This window comes from Aotus nancymaae, unplaced genomic scaffold, assembly GCF_030222135.1.
Source record: "Aotus nancymaae isolate 86718 unplaced genomic scaffold, 86718_ANA_hifiasm-v0.15.2.pri h1tg000049l, whole genome shotgun sequence".
NCBI classification, from domain to species: Eukaryota; Metazoa; Chordata; class Mammalia; order Primates; family Aotidae; genus Aotus; species Aotus nancymaae.
This window is the reverse complement of record NW_026988463.1, coordinates 25906403-25926010: the sequence shown is the minus strand read 5'-3', so window position 1 is coordinate 25926010 and position 19608 is coordinate 25906403. Positions and strand designations below refer to the sequence as shown.

Here is a 19608-nt window from a genome sequence, read left to right as displayed (position 1 = left end):
CAAGTCCAGGCTTACCCCACCACAGCGAGGTATCTCTGTGGAGGTGATAGAGAATCTTCCTTCTTTTCTGAGGTCTATCTGGGGGCTACAGGCGGGGGTAGGGTGGTTGGGGGAGGAGGCGAGTTTGAACAAAGACATGAAGTTGGCTGGGCAGGATAACTCACGCCTGTAATCCCAAAACTTTGGGAGGTCAATGCAGGAGGATTACCTGAGGCCAGAAGTTCGAGACCCACCCTGGGCAACATGGTGAGATCTCATCTCTACAAAAAAATTTTTAAAAAGTTAGTCAGGCACGATAACACGTACCTGTGGTCCCAGAGACTCAGGAGGCTGAGGTGGGAGGATCACTTGAGCCCAGGGGTTGGAGGTTGAAGTGAGCTATGATTCCACCACTGCACTCCAGCCTGGGTGACAGCATGAGACCCTGTCTCAAAAAAGAAGAAGAGAAGGAGGTGTATTAGTTTCCTCTTGCTAATGTAACAAATTTCCACAAATTTGTAATTTACTGCCTTGAAACAATATGGATTTATCTCACGGCTCTTGAGTTGGAATTCTAAAATGAAACTTAAAGTCCCAGTGTCACAAGAACAGAAAATCAATCACTGCATGTTCTCACTCATAGGTGGGTGTTGAACAATGAGAATGCATGGACACAGGGAGGGGAGCATCACACACTGGGGTCTGTTGTGGGGGTGTTAGGGGAAGGAGAGCAGGCGGTGGGGAGGTTGGGGAGGGATAACATGAGGAAAAATGTCAAATATAGTTGATGGGGGGATGGAGGCAGCAAACCACCTTGCTATGTAAGTACCTATGCAACAACCCTGCATGATCTGCACATGTACCCAGAACCTGAAGTAAAACAACAACAAAATCACAGTGTCAGCTGGGCACGATGGCTCCCACCTGTAATCCCAGCACTTTGGGAGGCCAAAGTGGGTGGATCACCTGAGGTTAGGAGTTTGAGACCAGCCTGGCCAAAATGGTGAAACCCCATCTCTACTAAAAATACAAAAATTAGCCAGATGTGGTGGTACATGCCTATAATCCCAGCTACTCGGGAGACTGAGGCAGGAGAATTGCTTCAACCCAGGAGGCAGAGGTTGTAGTGAGCTGAGATTGTGCCACTGCGCTCCAGCCTGGGCAACAGAGCAAGACCCTGTCTCAAAAAAAAAAAAAAAAAAATCAAAATCTCAGCCAGACTGTGTCCCTTTCTGGAGGTTCAAGGGGAGAACTTGTCTCCTTGCCTTTTCTGTCTTCTAGAGGCTGCCTGCATTCCTTGGCTTGTAGTCCCACATCACTACAACCTCTGCTTTTGCCGTCGCATCTCCTCGTCTGTCTCTGCCCCTCCTGTCTCCCTGTGATAATAGCCTTTGTGATATCAGGATAATCGCCCCATCTCAAAATCTTTTTTAATGAATTCGAACTTTGTCTTTTAAAAAATTTTTAATTTAATTTTAAGTTCCGGGATCCATATGCAGGACATGCAGGTTTGTTACATAGGTAAACGTGTGCCATGGTGGTTCGCTGCACCTCTCAGCCCATCACCGAGGTATTAAGGCCCACATGCTACGTGTCCTTCCATCTCAAGGTCTTAATCACGTCTGCGAAGTCCCTTGTGCCATGCAAGGTAACATATTCACAGGTTCCAGGGATTAGGATGGGGACACCTTTGAGAGCCCTTATTTAGCCAACCCCAGGGGCTTAGAGAGTCACATTCAGATGTCTTAGTGCAGCATTCAATGCCCTTGACACATGGATCCCAAGCAATCCTGCCCGTCTCCACCCTCAGAACCAGCTAGAAGGAAGTACAGCTGCAGACTGAACATCCCATTCTCTGCACACCGCCAGCACGCCCCACCCCTCAGAGTGACCCTCCAGCCCAGTGCTCCTCATGTTCCCATGTGCTTTAGAGTCAGCAAGAGACCTGGCAACAATGCGAGTCTTCTATCAGTAGGTCTGGGAGGGGCCAGAGATTCTCTATTTTCTCTAGGGCCCTGGGGAAAGCTGATGCTGCTGGACTGTAGACCTCCTTTTGAGCAGTGAGACTCTAGACAAGACGGTTATGCAGAAAACAGTCATCCCGGCCCTTTGTTTCCAAAGTCATGTGCCGATTGGCATCAGAATGGCATCACATCCCCACGTGCTCTGTTGCCCGACATTTTTGCACATCCCGCTAGAGCAGTCACGGAGGGTCTCCACGACGACCTGAAGTCAAAGCATAAATGCTTTCCTGACTCACTGAAGGAAGATTCCAAGTAAGCGTTGTGACCTTGGGCAACTCACTCGCCCTCTCTGGGTCTTTGTGCAGAGGACGTGGAGCTGGCTGGACAAGAGGACTTTCGGGAACGGCTCTCAAATCCACGTCCTTGGTTTAGAAAGTCAATTCGGGCATCTGAGCTGAACATCCTTCCCTTTCCTCTAACTCTGAAAATTGAGTTATGGGATGGCATGGTGTTTGCTAGAACCCGGGACCCTGGGAAGGCTGGGAAATACCCTGAGGGTTTGCAGGTATTTCACCCATATCTGTAGATACCAGGGGTCCATACGGGGTCTTAAAATGTCACACTGCTGCAGTATTGGGGGTAGAAATGACTTAGACATCGTTGTACAGGGAAAGGAGGCTGGAAACTCAAACGCACACGAGAGCCTGGCAGGACGCATGAAGGGTTGAAGGGCAGCGGGTGGGGTCTGTGTCCCCTGTCTGAGGAGGGCAGCCCCAGGGCAGTCCCACAGTCATCATCACGTAAGGATGCAGGTCCGGTATCGCTGCATTTGCCCGTTTTGCAAACGAATCCAGAAATCTGGATTTTTTTTTTTTAATGTGAAGTCTCCTATTTTTAAATGTTGATAATGAATTCAGATATTTTTAAAATACTGTGTGGGCCAAACAAGACATTTCTGTGGGCTGGATTCGGCCTGTTGGCAGCTTGTTTGAGAATCCACTCGCTCTACAGAGAGGGAAACTGAGGCCCACAGCAACAAAGGGACCTTCCCGAGGTTTGCAGCATCAGGGTTTGAACTCGGGGCTGCTGACATATGGTGGAGCCGCCATCTGTTGGTCTCACTGTGGTTCTGTCTTCCAGACAGCCCTTTCCCCCTCAAACCTTCATCCTCGTGTCTCTGACAGAGCTAACCCAGCCCCAGGCACACAACAGAAAACAGCCTGGGAGGTGGAAGGGTGCCTCCCACCCCAGCTCTGCTCCTGACTCGCTCTGTGACATTGGCAAGTCCTAGGTCCTCTTTGCATCTGAGATTTCTCATCTGCAGAACAAGGGCTGGGGGCTCGGTGACCCTCGAAGTTCCTCCCCGCGGCTCTCCATGGCCTCTGGCCTTTTCCTCCCAGCCCTGGTACATCCCTGCCTCTGAGCTTCCCATATTGACATTTTGCTAACAGCAGCTGCCACAGAGACGCTGCCAGCCTCCGAGGTCCCAGCCCACATCATCTACATGATTCAACATGCTCGGTATCAGGGGGCCTGTCACCCATCTCACAGCCAGCAACCACTGCGCTGTGCCTTATTGATTTGATGTATTAAACTGATGGATTTTTTAGAGAAAAAAAGTGTTTTTTCTTGAAAGGCCGTTGTGTCTTGAGACTTCATATGACTTTGCAACAATTCCCCTCTGATCCTCATAAAGGTTTTATTTGTCCAGTGGCTGAGAATGCACTTGTCTCAGGCTTCCTAATCCTCCTGGCAACTTCACTTCAGGAATAGCAACAACAGCAACATCTAACGGGCACTTTAGACAGGACAGGTGTTGTCCTAAGCACTTACTCATCAATTAACTGATTTCATTCTCACGACAGTCCATGGCTGACTGCTTCAGGTATGCCCAATTTGCAGATGAGAAAACTGAGTTTCAGTGGTGATGCATCCATCTCCCAGTCTCACAGCTAGTTATTGATGGAGCTAAGCTCACCTAGGCGGGCTGGTCCAGGTCCTCAGTCTTTCCTGGTGCCTTACCACCCCTTATAACAATTGCTGGCCAGGCATGGTGGCTCATGCCCATAATCCCTACACTGTGGGAAGACAAGCCTGGAGGATCACTTGAAGCCAGGAGTTTGAGACCAGGCTGGGCAACGGAGTGAGACCCTGTCTCTAGAAAAAATAAGAAAATCCGCTGCATGTAGTGGTGGATGCCTGTAGTTCCAGCTACTCAGGAGGCTGAAGTGAGAGGATTGCTTGAGCCCAGGAGTTCGAGGCTGCAGTGAGCCATGACTGTGCCACTTCACTCTATCTTGGGAGACAGAGTAAGACCCTGGCTCTTAATAAAAAATGAAAATAGGCTTGGCACAGTGGATCATGCGTGTAATTCCAGCATTTTGGGAGGCCAAAGTGGGCAGATCATGAGGTCAGCAGTTCCAGACCAGCCTGACCAAAATGGTGAAACCCCGTCTCTACTAAAAATACAAAAAATTAGCCGGGCATGGTGGCACACACCTGTAATCCCAGCTACTCAGGAGGCTGAGGCAGGAGAATTGCTTGAATCCGGGATGCAGAGGTGGCAGTGAGCCGAGATCGCACCACTGCACTCCAGCCTGGGTGACAGAGTGAGACTCTGTCTCAAAAAAAGAAAAAAAAAAAGAAAAGAAAAAAATTAGCCAGGCATGGTGGTGCATGTCTGTAGTCCCAGCTACTTGGGGAGGCTGAGACAGAAGAATCTCTTGAGCCTAGGCTGAAGCTGCAGTAAGCCATGATTGTGCCACTGCCCTGCAGCCTGGGTGACAGACTGAGATCTTGTCTCTAAAAAAATAAAAATGACAATGAAACATTATTCTAACTGTGAATAATGACACATTAGCAATAAATAGTCACACGTAACTTTCTTCAACACTTTCCAAACGTCGGGCTTGTGTGATTTACAGGTATCGTCTTATTTACTGCGTGTAGCAAGTGAATTAAGTCCATTTTAGGAATGAGGAACCCCACGGACAGAGGAACACTCGAGGTCACGAAGCTGAGACACGGTTCCTACCCAGGGTTTTTCACTCCGTCAAGGATCTGACCCTGGAAACTCTCAGCAAGGGAGGGATCCAGGGCGAACGGGAAATCATTCCCGCAAACCCATCAATCCCAGCAATGAAGGGTCAGAGTTGGCGTCACAAAGCTGTTTTTTAAAAAGGCAAAAAGTGCAGCTAACAGGATCAGCTGTCACCTCACGGCCCCGCACCTGATGAGAAATCATCCCATTCCTTTTGCCCCCCCAGAGGTCACCTGTTCTCTGCTGCAAATTGAGCCATTAGTGCAAGTTTTGGAGACTTGGGACAATCATCCCCACCATTATGGAGCATTTCCCGGCGTCACCAAGGCAAAGGCCCTGCCGGCCCCGCTGAGAGGCTGTCTGTTCTGACTTCCTCTCCTTCCACGAGCTTGCATTCCATAGCACTAAGCAGAAGAGTGAGCATCCATCACAGGTCAGGAATCCACCATTGGTTCCTGATCCTTTAATTACTCCCATAGCACCTTCTATTTGCCTGACACCTCAACCTACTCTTCTAGCACTGACTTAGTTTTTCCTTAAGGTGACTCTTTTTTAAACTTTATTATTTATTTTTGAGACAGGGTCTCTCTTCTGTTGTCCAGGCTGGAGTGCAGTGGCACGATCGTAGTTTGCTGCAGCCTGAGCCTCCTGGGCGCAAGTGATCCTCCCACCTCAACCCCCTAAGCAGCTGAGGCTACAGGCACGTACCACCACACCTGGCTAATTTTTAAAATTTTTGTAGGGATGAAGTCACGCTATGTTGCCCAGGCTGGTCTCGAACTCCTGGAGCTCAAGCGATCCTCCCACCTCAGCCTCTCAAAGTGCTGAGATTAGAGGCTTGAGTCATTGCATTCAGCCTCATTTTTTACATGTACATTTAGAAACAGGACTTTAGATTCGTGATTCTCAAACTGGACTGTGTATCAACATCACCTGGGGGGCCCATTCAAACACAGAATGGGTCTTACTCTCAGAGTTTCGGATTCCACCGGTCTGGGCTGGGGCCGGAGAATTTGCAGAAGTGTCCAGGTGAGCCTGGTGCTGCTGGTCGGGCACTCAGTGTATGCTGAGACCACTGGCTTCGATCACCACTCTCACTGGAAATCAGGGTCCCTTGCCATAAAAAGAAGAAAAAAAAGATGTGTCACAGAATCTCCCAAATAGTTCAATTAAAGATACTTTATGAAAGAACTCCTGACAGAGGAGTGGGAAGGGTTAAGAGAATCTGAGGCCAGGCACGGTGGCTCTGGCATGTAATTCCAGTGCTTTCTTAGGGAGGCTGAGGCAGGAGGATCACTCAAGCGCGGGAGTTTCAGACCAGCCTAAGCAACATAGTGACACCCTGTCTCTACAAAAAAATTAAAAATTGGTGGAGTGTGGTAGCAGGTGCCTGTAGTTCCAGCTACTCGGGAGGCTGAAGCGGTAGGATTGCTTGAGCCCAGGAGGTTAAGGCTGTAATGAGCCATGATTCAGCCACTTCACATGGCACTCCAGCCTGGGTCACAGAGAAAGACTTTGTCTCAAAAATATATTTATTTTTTTGAGATGGAGTCTCATGCCGTCACCCAGGCTGGAGTGCAGTGGCGTGATCTCTGCTCACTGCAACCTCTGCCTCCCAGGTTCAAGTGATTCTCCTGCCTCAGTCTCCCAAGTAGCTGGTACTACAGGCGCCCGCCACCACGCCCAGCTAATTTTTTGTATTTTTAGTAGAGACGGGGTTTCACCATGTTGGCCAGGCTGGTCTTGAACTCCTGACTGCGTGATCTGCCCACCTTGGCCTCCCAAAGTGCTAGGAGCTATCCCAGCCGTCGCGCCCGGTGTGAGGTGTGAGCCATCTCTCCTGGCCTCAAAAATAATTAATAATAACAAATAATTAAAAATGTTACTCAATCTGGCTAGAAACTATGGAAGATTCTGAGCCTGACACCAGCTTATCTTTGCTTTAAAAATTTGACAAGTGTTAGAAAGGTGTTAAGGACCTATTAGCACCACACAGAGATTCTTTTGACTGAAGTAATATGAATGTTAAAAATCAGGGGACAGAGAATCACTTTTTCATTCTTCTGTTCAGACAACATAAAGTGTGACTCAACACCACCTTAAGGCACTTGTCCCCTGGTGGGAAACGGGAATGTGTAGCTCATAGCCCGCAGGGACACCCAGCTTCGGGGACTTATTCACCAGCTCACACTCAGCCCTGGGGGAGGGCTGCCGCTGGGGAAAGAGGCAGGTTGGTGTATGTCCCCCGGCAGGTCCAGCCTGCCTCAGAGCTGGGTGGGGGCGGGCTCTGGTGGCCAAGGCAAGCCCCCAAGCAGAGAGACAGGCACCAGCAGGTGGAAGCATGCCTCCAAGGACCGTGGGTGGGCTGGGGGCACCAGCTGTGTCTGCTGCACCTTCACAGCTCCCTGCCACTGCTCCCTCCCCTTAAGTGTCATTGTCCCCTGGAATCCCATCTCCCACTCTGTTCTCTGTTGCCCGGTGTGGCTTCAGAAGCATCCTGTCGGCTCCAAGTACCTTCCAACGATCACAGCAGATACAGAGGGACTGCTGATGTCTTGCCAGTGCCCGACACCTGTCTGAGCTCCAGCTCGTGGACATCCCTGCCGGCTATTCCGCAGCTCATGTGGGCTCTGCATGTCATTGTCCTCCTGCCTCAGCACTGTTCCATGCTCAGTGAGGAACGCCATTGTCTGACGTCTGAGTTCCATGCTCAGTGAGGAACGCCATCGTCTGCTCAGGTGTCCAAGCCAGGAACATGGCACCACTGTGGCCTCATCCCTCTCCATTGCTGCCGGGTTCATAGGTGCACAGCCCGCTGAGTCCACCCCTCAGGGGTTATCAGTTCACCTACTTGTCCGCACTTCCATTGTGACCACAGTCTGGCCACCGTCATCTCTCGTGTGGAGTGCAGTGGAAGCCTCTGGGAGCTCTTTCCATCCTGTCCATCCATTCTTCACCCTCCTCTCGGCAGACATAGTTCCCGGGCTAAGCCCCTTACCTGCCCCTGAAGGCAGGTCAAGGCCAGTTTTCCTAGCCTGGCTTCCAAGAATCCTCCAGACTGCCTTCTCTACCCGGTGGCCTCCTTCCCCATCAAGCCTGGTGGCCGGCTGGTCCAGGATCCCTGAGAACCGAAGGGGCCACTCCATCCCAGTCAGCAGCCATCCTCTTCTGGACACCTGGTTCCAGAATTGTTTGGGACTCTGGAGAATATCTTGAATTAGAGCCTTGACTAGGGAATCCTATGCCCCACAGCCAGACCGGCTCAGCAATCTGCTAAGAGCGGGAGAATATGATTTCCAAGTGGCCACCCTGTCCTGATCATAGCCTCCTTGCTGACCTTGGTTCCTGGAGTCAGAGGGGAACTGAGTTTGAATCCAGACTATGCTACTACCGAGCTGTGTAGACCAGTTGCTTAATCCCCTAGAAGCTGAGTTTTCTTGTCTGCAAAATGAGTGATACATTGCTACATGGCAGGACCGTTAGGAAGATTTGGGGATGTAATCTGCATGAATTTTTGTATCTGAGATCAGATTCTCTAGAGGCGCAGCGTAAGATGAGGATTTGGGTGCAAAGTCATTGGTGAAGGCAATGCTCCCTCAGGACACTGGTAAGGAAATTGACACTGCAGGACAGGGAAGGGAGAAAGGAAAGCAAGGCATGGTGTCAGGCCAGTCTGACCCCACGGGGGCTTTGCAGTGTGGGTCACATCTCCGACTGTCCCAGCCAGAGCCACAGGACAGGACCCTGCTAGTCAGCCATGTGCCGATGGCAGCTAAGAGAGAAATGTAAGTTCCCAGTCATTTTCTGAACAAAGATAGACAAAATGGGCTTTGGTTGCCCAAAGCCAATCCTCCAAAGACAGAAACTCTAAAAAGAGAGCCTAGGAGATTGGGCAGGACACCAGCACCCTCCTTTTTAACTTGGCACATAATAAAGACCTGGTAACTGTCAGCCCTTATTGTGACAATGATAACAACCAGAATGATCATTATTGTTATTAATTTCCTTGGCTGGAGTGGGCTGAAACTTGGAGACAGATGCTCCCGAGCCCAGTAAGAAGACAAGGAAATAAATCTAGCGATCTAGCTGGAAAAAGAAGCACAACTCGGCCAGGCACACCTATAATTTCAGTGCTTTGGGAGGCCGAGGTGGGAGGATCACTGGTGGCTGAGAGTTCGAAACCAGCCTGAGCAACATAATGAGACTCTGTCTCTACAAAAATAAAAAATAAAAAAATTAGCTGGGCATGGTGGCACTTACCTGTAGTCACAGCTACTACGGAGGCTGAGGCAAGAGGATGGCCTGAGGCTAGGAGTCAGTGGCTGCAGTGAGCTATGATCATGCCACTGCACTCCAGCCTGGACAAAGAACAAGCGCCTCTCTCTCTCTCTCTCTCATTATATATATATATATATATATATATATATATATATATATTTTTTTTTTTTTTTTTTTAAAGCAGCGCAACCCAGATGGGCGCTGCTCAGGCTTGTAATCCCAGCATTTGGGAGACCGAGGTAGGTGGATCATTTGAGGTCAGGAGTTCGAGACCAGCCTGGCCAACATGGCAAAACCCCATCTCTACTAAAAACACCAAAATTAGCCGGACGTGGTGGCAGGTGCCTGCAATCCCAGCTACTCGGGAGGCTGAGGCAGGAGAATTGCTTGAACCTGGGAGGTGGAGGTTGCAGCGAGCCGAGATGGCGCCACTGCCCTCCAGCCTGGGCGATACAGCCAGACTCTGTCTCAATAAATAAATAAGCACAACCCCGCCAGGCATCGGGGACCCCTTGCCTGTTTCCCCATAGTTAAGTTACTTCTGGAGCATCCCCACCTCCAAGCTCCAGCCCGTCTCCCGTCAATTCTGAAAGAGCAGTGCTGGGCCCCGCTGTGAGGGGAGGTGCGGGGGAGGAGTCCTGGCCCGGGGCCCACGTGGGCAGGGTTGAACGCACCCCCTGCGGTGTGGGGGCTGCGCGGGGGAGGCAGCTGAGTCAGTGAGCAGCGCCATGATGAGGGGCGGTCCCTGCCGGCAGCAGCAGGGGCTGGAAACCCAGCGAGAGGAGCACCAGCAGCTCCGAGGTAAAGGCGGTTGGATTGGGGATGAAACCCTCTGGGGGCGGCCACCCTCCCGCAGGCTCAGCGCTCTCTGAATTTCTTGCTGCGCTCTCCGCTGCCTGGTGGGCCTCGGGCCAGCAAAGGGCTCGGAGGCTGAGTGTGCGGTGCCAGGGGGTGTTTTAACAACATCCAGGCTGCCAAGAGCACATTATTCTCTTACAAAACTCCGAGGAATTGCCCAGGAGATGTGATATTTTGGTAGGGGGGAAAAAAAGGAAGAAGAGGAAAAGAGAAGTTCTGTAAACTCTAAAAGCGCTGGTGCGCTAGGAACGAGAGTGGGTGTTTCAGCATCTGGGTTCTTCGTCAGGGAGCAGGTAGGGACTCAGAATTTACTGTTCTTTTGTTTTATTTGATAAATAGTATTTCTTGGATGTCTCTGGGACATTCCAGGTGGAAGGAACAGCTTGTGCAAAGGCAGAGAGCTGAAAAGGACAGGTTTGACAGCTTTGGAGAACAGAAAAGCTGAAGATAAGGACTCCTGGTTGTGATGGAAATTCTCCTCAAACTGGTATAGACAATGACAAAGAGTTAATTGGTTCATGTGATTGAAAGAACAAAGGACTGGCAGCTTCAGGCATGGCTGGATCTAGGGGCTCAAACAATGTCATCAGGATGCAGTCTTCCTCCATCTCTTGGCTCTGCCTCCATTGGCACTGGGTTCACTCTCATGAAGGCTCTTGCTACCTGGTAATTCAGTCAATTCCATCTTTACATCCTTCTAGCCTCAAACCTGGTAAGAAGAAAAGGCTTCTGGTGCTGGGCGTGGTGGCGCAGGCCTACACTCCCATTACTTTGTGAGGCTGAGGGAGAACGATCACTTGAACTTAGGAGTTCGAAACCAGCCTGTGTAACATGGTGAAACACCATCTCTACAAAAAATACAAAAGTAAGCTGGGCATGGTGGTGCATGCCTGTACTCCCAGCTACTCAGGAGGCTGAGGAGGGAGGATTGTTTGCGCCCAAGAGGTGGAGGTTGCAGTGAGCTATGATTACACCACTGCACTGCAGCATGGTGACAGAGTGAGACTCTGCTCAGAAAGGAAACAAAGAAAGAGAGAAAGAGAGAGGAAGGGAGGAAGGGAGGAAGGGAGGTGGGGCAGGCTTCTCTCTCCCAGTAGTTCCTGCAAAGGCCTGAGGCTGATTCTCCTTGAACAGACTTGGGTCATGGGTCCATGTCTTACTGCCCAAGCCTGGTCCATAGCCCCTTCTCTAACATGTGGGTCTTGCTAGAACCACATGACCAGTGTGACCTGGAAGGCAACCCATGGGGATGTGTTCCTAGTTTCATCTTCTATTTGGTACTTTCTCTTTCAGAAATAATACATGCCCCCACAATGTGGTTTCTCCCTCTTGACTCTCTCTCTAGCCTTGACCTCATCAAGAGCCCCTGGGCTCTATTCCCAGTCCCCATTGGATATATCCCCACCATGTTCTTCTAAAAAAATTGTAATAGTACAAATGACTTGAGCTCTTACTATGTACTAACATAAGCTCCCTACATTGCTGTGCAACTGAATCCTCGTAACATCACAACACTGCGAGACAGGTGTTATTACCCCTATTTTATTTTTTATTTTTTGAGACAGAGTCGCACTCCGTTGCTCAGGCTGGAGTGCAGTGACATGATCTTGGCTCACTGCAACCTCTGCCTCCCAGGTTCAAGCCATTCTCCTGCCTCAGCCTCCCAAGTAGCTGGTATTACAGGTGCACGCCACCATGCCTGGCTAATTTTTGTAGTTTTAGTAGAGACAGGGTTTTACCATGTTGGCCAGGCTGGTCTCGAACTCCTGACCTCAAGCGACCCATCTGCTTCAGCCTCCCAAAGTGCTGGAATTACAGGTGTGAGCCACCACGCCGAACCAGGTTTTAATTGATTTTTTTTTTTTTTTTTTTTTTTGAGATGGAGTCTGTCACCCAGGCTGGAGTACAGTGGTGACATCTCAGCTCACTGCAACCTCTGCCTCCCGGTTTCAAGCAATTCTCCTGCCTCAGCCTCCTGAGTAGCTGGAATTACAGATGGGTGCCACCACACCTGGCTAATCTTTTGTATTTTGGTAGAGACAGGTTTCACCATGTTGGCCAGGCTGTTGTCAAACTTCTGAACTTAGGTGATCCACCTACCTCAGCCTCCCAAAGTGCTGGGATTATAGGCACAAGCCATTACACCCAGCCATCACCTCCATTTTATGGACGAAGGAACTGAGGTCTAGAGAAGTTCACTCCTGAACCAGTGACTGGATTTGGAGGGACATGGGGCTCTGACTGGCTAGCCATGAGTCATGTGCCCCAGCATGGAGCCCAGATATGGGTCAGCTGCAATGGAACCACGAAGACTGAGGGAAGAAAAAGGCTCTCCCATTGAAAAGCATGCAGGCATTATTATAATATGGGTAGGAAAGACAGCAGATGCCCCATAAACTAGATGGCAAATGATGGCAATCCAATTTGGACCAATTTGTAGGAAAAGGGAGCTGTGCTATCTCAGGGAATACAAAGAACGTTTGAACTGCCAAACCAGTGGAAGGACAGGCGGGCAGGTGGCCTTCAGGAACAGCTGGAACCAGGTGCTCATGTGGCCGAAATGCTGAGACTCTCATCCGAGCTTCTCTCTCCTTCTATTTCAGTGGTTCTAAGGGCAGATTCCTAGAGGAAGACTTTGATTGGTCAGTTAAAAGTCAGATGATCATACTGGACCAATCAGCTAAGCCAGGAGGGCAGGACCCCACCAGAACATGACTGACTGGGAGAACCACAAGGTTGAAGTGTGGAAGTAGCAATGGTAGGGTCTAGGAAAAATGTGAGGTAGGACACAGGGCAGATAAACGTGCAGGTGTCGCTTGAGGGACCTTGTGTATGAGGTGGCATACTTAGAGCCACAGGTGGCCGAATGTGGTGGCTCATGCCTGTAATTCCGGCACTCAGGGAGGCTGAAGCAGGCAAACAGCTTGAGCCCAGGAGTTTGAGAACAGCCTGGGCAACATGGCGAGACCCCCATTTCTACAAAAAATAAAAAGTTAGCTAGATGTAGTGGTGTACTCCCATATTTCCATCTACTTGGGAAGCTGAGGTGGTAGGATGGCTTGAGCCCAGGAGCGTGAGGCTGCAGTGAGCCGTGATAGCACCACCACACTCCAGCCTGGGTGACAGAGTGAGACCCTTTCGCAAAAAAAAAAAAAAAAGGAAACCAAAAAAAGAACAAAGCAAAATGTATAGTTGGAGGTAACAGAGAACCTCACACTAACCAGCCTAACAACACCGTAGTTTATCTCATGAAGTCCAGAACAGGGCAGCTCCCGGCGTTGGTGGTTGGTCTGATGAGGCCATTGTTCCATCACTCTTCTCTGCATCTCCAGCGTCAGCTTCACCCTAAACTGGTGGCTCCATGGCCACAAGCTGGCTCTCAGTGGTGATCATCTAACCCATGAGAAAGAAAGGGAGCCCCTGGTCCAGTCACAGGATGAAAGTTCTTCCCCAGTAATGGGCCTCCAGAGAATGCTGTGCTCTGGGCACTGGCTGATTTAAGCTTGGGTTCCTTAGCCGGTCCCTGCAGACAAGGATGGGGCGTCCATGACAGCCTTCCATCATCAATCAGGACCCACCCCAGAGCCAGGGTCTATTCTAAAATGACTTGCTATCCTCCACGGGTGTGGGAGGAATAGGCACCGGGTGGGTCCGTCTTGGGTTGCCCCTGGTCTCACGGCCTCTCTGCCTCTGTTGGACAGGGGTCCTGTGGCTGTCTGTGGTCTCCGAGGTGCTGTACATTCTGCTGCTGGTGGTCGGCTTCAGCCTCATGTGTCTCGAGCTCTTCCACTCCAGCAATGTCATCGACGGGCTCAAGCTCAACGCCTTCGCGGCTGTCTTCACGGTGCTCTCAGGTAAGGCGTGGCTGGTCCCGTGGCCTCTCACAGCAGAGGCAAGAAGGGGTGCTGCCCTTGGGGTGAGCCTTGGTTGTACCGACTGGGAGACATGGGACAAATCGTTTCTCTTCTGTGAGTCTGAGTTTTATCATTTGTGAAAAAAATTTCTAACGTATATTGACTAAGCATCTGTCACATGCCAGGTGCCGGCCCAGGTTCTGAGGTCATAGCAATGAACAAAAGCAGACAGTCCCAGACCTCAAGGAGCATAACACGTGTGGGCGGCGGGGAGAGGCAGATGAACTCGAGATGTCTTTAGGAGATCAGTGCCACACGGTCTGTGACAGACTGGATTTGCAGCATCAGGGAGAGGGCGGTGGTTGTATAGAATGGGCTGACTGCACTGCCTTTCCCTGGGATATAAAAGAGAAGCCTAGGCTGGGTGCAGTGGCTCACGCCTATAATCCCAGCACTTTGGGAGGCTGAAGCGGGTGGATTGCAAGGTCAGGAGTTCGAGACCAGCCTGGCCAAGATGGTGGAACCCCATCTCTACCAAAAATACAAAAATTAGCCAGGCACGGTGGCACACTCCTATAATCCCAGCTACTCGGGAGGCTGAGGCAGGAGAATTGCTTGAATCCAGGAGGTGGAGGTTGCAGTGAGCCCAGGTCGTGCCACTGCACTACAGCCTGGGCTACAGAGCAAGACTCCATCTCAAAAAAAAAAGAAGAAGAAGGAAGAAGAAGAAGAAAGAAAGAAGAAGATGAAGGAAGAGGAGGAGGAGGAAGAAAGAAGAAAGAAAGAAGAAGAAGGAGGAGGAGGAGGCAGCGATTTGGGTTGGAGGGCATGTAGCTCCTCTTTCTGAGCTCATCTGGCTTTGAGAACTCCACGTGGAGATGCTGCGTTGGAAGTCGAATGATCAAACACATCTGGAAGCTCAAGGGCAAGTGTGGGCTGGGCAGGGATTGTGGGGAAGGTCATGAGCCAAGGATTTTGAGGGTTTCAGGAAGAATGGGAGAGTCAGCTGCATCATATGACTCGGGAAGGTGGAGACAGACGATTCCAAGCAAATACTTAGATTTGGTGGGCAGGTGCCCAGGGTCACTGCAGCAGCTCCAGGTCATCAGGGGTTAAGCTGGGATTATGCAGGAAGGGAATAAAGGAAGCCTATAAACTAGAACTTCAGGAGGCCTGGCAGACAGAACAGTGGCTTGGCTGTGTAAGATATTTGCTCCCAAAAAGCAGAGTGTAAATTGAATTTCTATAAATTTAATCCTATTCTTCACGCATTGGAAGAACTCTCTAGTTAATGAAACCGAAACGATGAGTCTCTTGGTAAGGGAAGTAATCTCTCCTAATTGAGGTATGTACATTTGACAGAGGGATCCTTCAAAGAATAGAGAGCTGCATTCAAGAAATTAGAGCACATGCCATAAATCAAAACGTGCCGATCTGTCATCCCCAGGATGTAGGAAATCCAATCATGATGGTAAAGAAAAGAAGAAAAGTAGAAAAATTGTCACAACACACACGCAACGTGCATTTTGGCCCCCTTGCGCCCCATCCCTAGCCATCCAAGGACCGAAAGCTTGTTTATTCTTTTTTTTCTCTATCTTTTATTTACTTAACCAACATTCACTGAAGGCCTAACTGGGCACTGTGCTTCTTTGGGGGAGTTGAAGGAGAAAGACTCAGTCCTTGCCCTTCTGAAATCTTTCTCTCTCTCTCTTTTTTTTTTTTTTTGAAGCAGTGTCTTGCTTTGTTGCCCAGGCTGGAGAGCAGTGGTGCAATCATGGCTCACTGCAGCCTTGACATTCAGGGTTCAAGCGATACTCCATCTCAGCCTCCTGAGTAGCTGGGATTATAGGCGACCTCGTCCAACTAATTTTTCAATGTTTTGTAGAGTTGGGTCTTGCTAGGTTGCCCAGAATAGTCTCCAACTCCTGGGCTCAAGTAATCCTCCTGCTTCAGCCTCTCAAAGCACTGGGATTATAGGCATGAGCCACCACGTCTGGCCAAGTTTGTGATCTTGTGGAGAGGCATATTCCTCAGATGATTGTAACATGGTGTATGGACTTCTGTGGACTGGGTGTGTTAACAGCCCTGTGGGAAGGGCACCCACGTTTGCCCCGGGAGTGGGGATGAATGGTGTGGGCATAGGGAAAGCGACATTTGAGTGAGACTTGGAAAATAAGTGAAAGTCTACTTGGTGGACGTCTTGGGGAGGGCATTCCAGGTGGAGTGGACAGCGTAAGCGAAGGCCTGATGACGTGGCATATTCTGGAACCTTCATGTAACTCAGAATGGTGGGAGGACTGGGAACAGGGAGAGGAGGAATGTTGAGAGATGAAGTTGGAGAGTTTTGTGAGGGTCTCGGTGCTTCACAGAGGTCTTTGGATTTTACCATATAGGCAATAGGGAACCACTGAAGTGTGGAGCAAGGGGCAACATGGTCAGGTTTGCATTTGAGGGTTGTATTAGTCCATTCTCATGCTGCTAGTAAAGACATACCTGAGACTGGGTGATTTATAAAGGAGGGAGGTTTAGTGGACTCACAGATCCACCTGGCTGGGGAGACCTCACAAATATGGTGGAAGGCAAATGAGGAGCAAAGTCATGTCTTACATGGTGGCAGGCAAGAGATCGTGTGCAGGGGAACTCCCCCTTTATAAAATCATCCACTGTCATGAGACTATCACAAAAGCAGCTCAGGGAAACCTACCCCCATGATTCAATTACCTCCCACTAGGTCCGTCTCATGACACGTGGAAATTATGGGAACTACAATTCAAGATGAGATTTGGGTGGGGACACAGCCAGACCATATTGGGGATGGTCCCTCTGGGTTCAGGGTGGAGCACAGAGGGAGGGGAGCAAGAATGGAGGTGGGGAGGCCGGTCAGAGGCTGCCGGAGCCATACTGGTGCAAAGCAGCAAGGCCCAAGTGGAGAATGGGTGGGGACAGGGGCAGGTCCAGGGTGCAGGAGGTCATGTCAGCAGGGCTTGGGGACTGGTTGGGAGGGGCGTGTGGGAGTGGGTGATTAGGGGAAAATAGAGTCAAAGTCAAGGGTTTCTAGCTTGGAGTACACAGAATTCAGGGGGTCTTGAGCCCAGTCAGGGGAAATAGCATCTTTAAATTTCTAACATGAAATTAACTGTCATTTAGCATTTCCTCCAACAAATCACAGTAGAGGGGAGGAGACCCGTGCCATGGTCACCAACAGTAATCCATACGTTTCATGAAATCTCACCACAGCTGCGGCTACCTCCAAATGCACTCCTTCAAAAGTATGGTGCTCATTAGACTTTCTACTGAATCTCATTTCACATGTTAACGAAACAGCACACACATTCCTCTACAATGGTTTGTTTAAATATGTTGCTAACTATATTTCAGTGTAATTGGTTGCCTCTGTGATTCTATGTATTTCATATTATGCAGCATAAAACTCTATTCTGAGAAGGGGCCAGATGGTCAGAGGGCCCCGACCTGGGCGATCCCTCAGCTGTCCTTTGGCTTGGGATGGGGTGACCAGTGGTCTTACCAAGATGGGGAAGAAGGGGAAGGGGCTGGAGGAGAGATGATCAGTCTGTCTCAGATGGTTTGGGCGTGATGTCCTGGGGGCAGGCACCCGGCCCCCTCTCCTTCATCAGCGGGTTCATCTCTCCTTTCCTTTCCCTGCACCAATCATCAAAAAATCACCTCCATTTTCCAAAGCATGCAGCCCTTCCCCCAGCCTGCTCACTCCAGCCACACAACGGAAGTTTGTCATTGGCCACAAGCAACCACCACCAGTTCTTGCAGGCAGGCTCCTTGTCGGGGGCAGGAGGTGGGGGACTCTTTCTTCCACTTCCAAGGACTTCTCAAAGTTTCTGCCCCTCAAGAAAACACATAAGCCAACCCAGGTTTTCTCCTAGCGGGCAGACCCACTGTGAAAGCAAATAAGATTGTCTCCATAATTCCAGGCAGATAAACAATCCAGGCTCAGGGAGGTTAATTGACTTGCCCAAGGTCATGCAGCTGGTCATTGCGGAGCTAGGATTAAACCCAGCTCCCATGGCTTCAAAGCCCTGTGCTCTTTTCACAGGCCCGCACTGCAGGAGTGACCAGGCGGGTGGACAAAGATTTTTAAGTCTTCAGAAAACAGTAACTGAGAAGTATATAGCAGCCAGATGCTGGAGTAAGACTGAGGTAGCAAGTGGTGGAAAGAACGGATTTTGTATTCATGCCTGGGAGAAGATAAACAGGAGAGGCATGATATGAGGGGATAAACTTTAAGGCTGCTGCAGAGAGCTGGGCGTCTGGCCAGGAAGGCATGGGAGGCTGGTCTTTAGGGAGCCCGTTGGAAACAGGGCAAGGGGTGGTGAGGGGCTTGGGGGAGGTGGAGAGGGCTTCTGCTCTGCTCCTGGGGGAGGGAAAGTGCTGCCTTCTGTCTAAGGAAGAGCTGGCAGTCAGGATTGGGCAGAGGCCAACAGCCAGGTCCATCTTGGGAGAGGCTGGGCTCTGATGTCTGCTGGACCAGGTCAGCCCAAGATCAGTGCCTTCTGGGGTGGTGAAGAAGGCAGAGACCAGGACAGCCCTTCCTCTAACCAATTACAGTCAGCCCTCTGCAGCCATGGGTTCCACCAACCCCAGATGGAAACCATTTGGAAAAAAAAAAGCAATCAAAAATAACAATACAACCATAAAAATAATACAAATTTAACAATACAGTATAACAACTATGTACATATCATTCATGTCGCATTAGGTTTTACAAGTAATCTAGAGATGATTTAGAGTATCTGGGAGGATGCACGTAGGTTGTATGCAAATAGTAAGCCATTTTTTAAAAGTTAAAAATATTCTATTATTATTTTTGAAGATGAGGTCTTGCTCTGTTGCCCAGGCTAGAGTGCAGTGGCACAACCACGGCCTGCTGCGCCTCGACCTCCTGGGCTCAAGTGATCCTCCCACCTCAGCCCCCCTACTAGCTGAGACTACAGGTGCCTGACACCATGCCCAGCTAATTTTTTTAATTTTAAAATTTTTGTGAAGATGGGTTCTTGCTGTGTTGGCTCAGGCTGGTCTTGAACTCCTGTCCTCAAGCAGTCCTCCCTCCTCGGCCTCCCAAAGTGCTGAGATTACAAGCGTGGGGCCCAAATTATATCAGGGACTTGAGCATCCTTGGATTTGAGTGCCCATGGGGAGTCTTAGAACCAATCCCCTGTGGATAGCGAAGGACAACGGAATTATAATTCATTCACTCATTATGATTAATCACAATAGCCATCATTGACAGAGATGCGATAAAGACTCTCTCCTTTGACCTGGTTTGAATCAGGCCCCTCTGAGTCCTCTTTCTGACCAGACCTCAATCTTGGGCTATGTCCTTGGTCTACTCAGTTTGGTTTTAGCAAGAATCCTACTGGATCTGTTTATCAGACACACATCACTCTTGATATCTGATCAAATTCCTCCTCCCTCGCCTCTGATTGTGTTATCACCCTGGCCTGCCCTCAGCAAAAACCCTTTGGCTAAACTCGAGTGAGTTTAGCCAGAATCCCCTTTCCCCGATACTGCTTCTTAGTGATTTTCATCTGTGAACCCCACCCTGCTCCTTGGCTATGAATCCCCACTTGTCCTTGTATTCAGAGCTGAGCCTGATCTCTCC

The 19608-nt window shown here is 49.9% G+C and overlaps 1 protein-coding gene across 3 annotated transcripts in view; it reads left to right on the top strand.

The window, feature by feature from the left end:
- The window catches only part of GSG1L (GSG1 like), a 271431-nt gene that overhangs the window by 167439 nt on the left and 84384 nt on the right, over positions 1-19608 (top strand). For 2 of the 3 annotated variants that reach the window (XM_064362882.1, XM_021672327.2), the window contains exon 3: positions 13821-13973. The exons of the other annotated variant lie outside the window; for it this stretch is intronic. In XM_064362882.1, coding sequence (XP_064218952.1) covers positions 13821-13973 — 153 coding nt within the window. The remainder of the gene's footprint in view (positions 1-13820; positions 13974-19608) is intronic. 3 annotated transcript variants of the gene reach the window in all.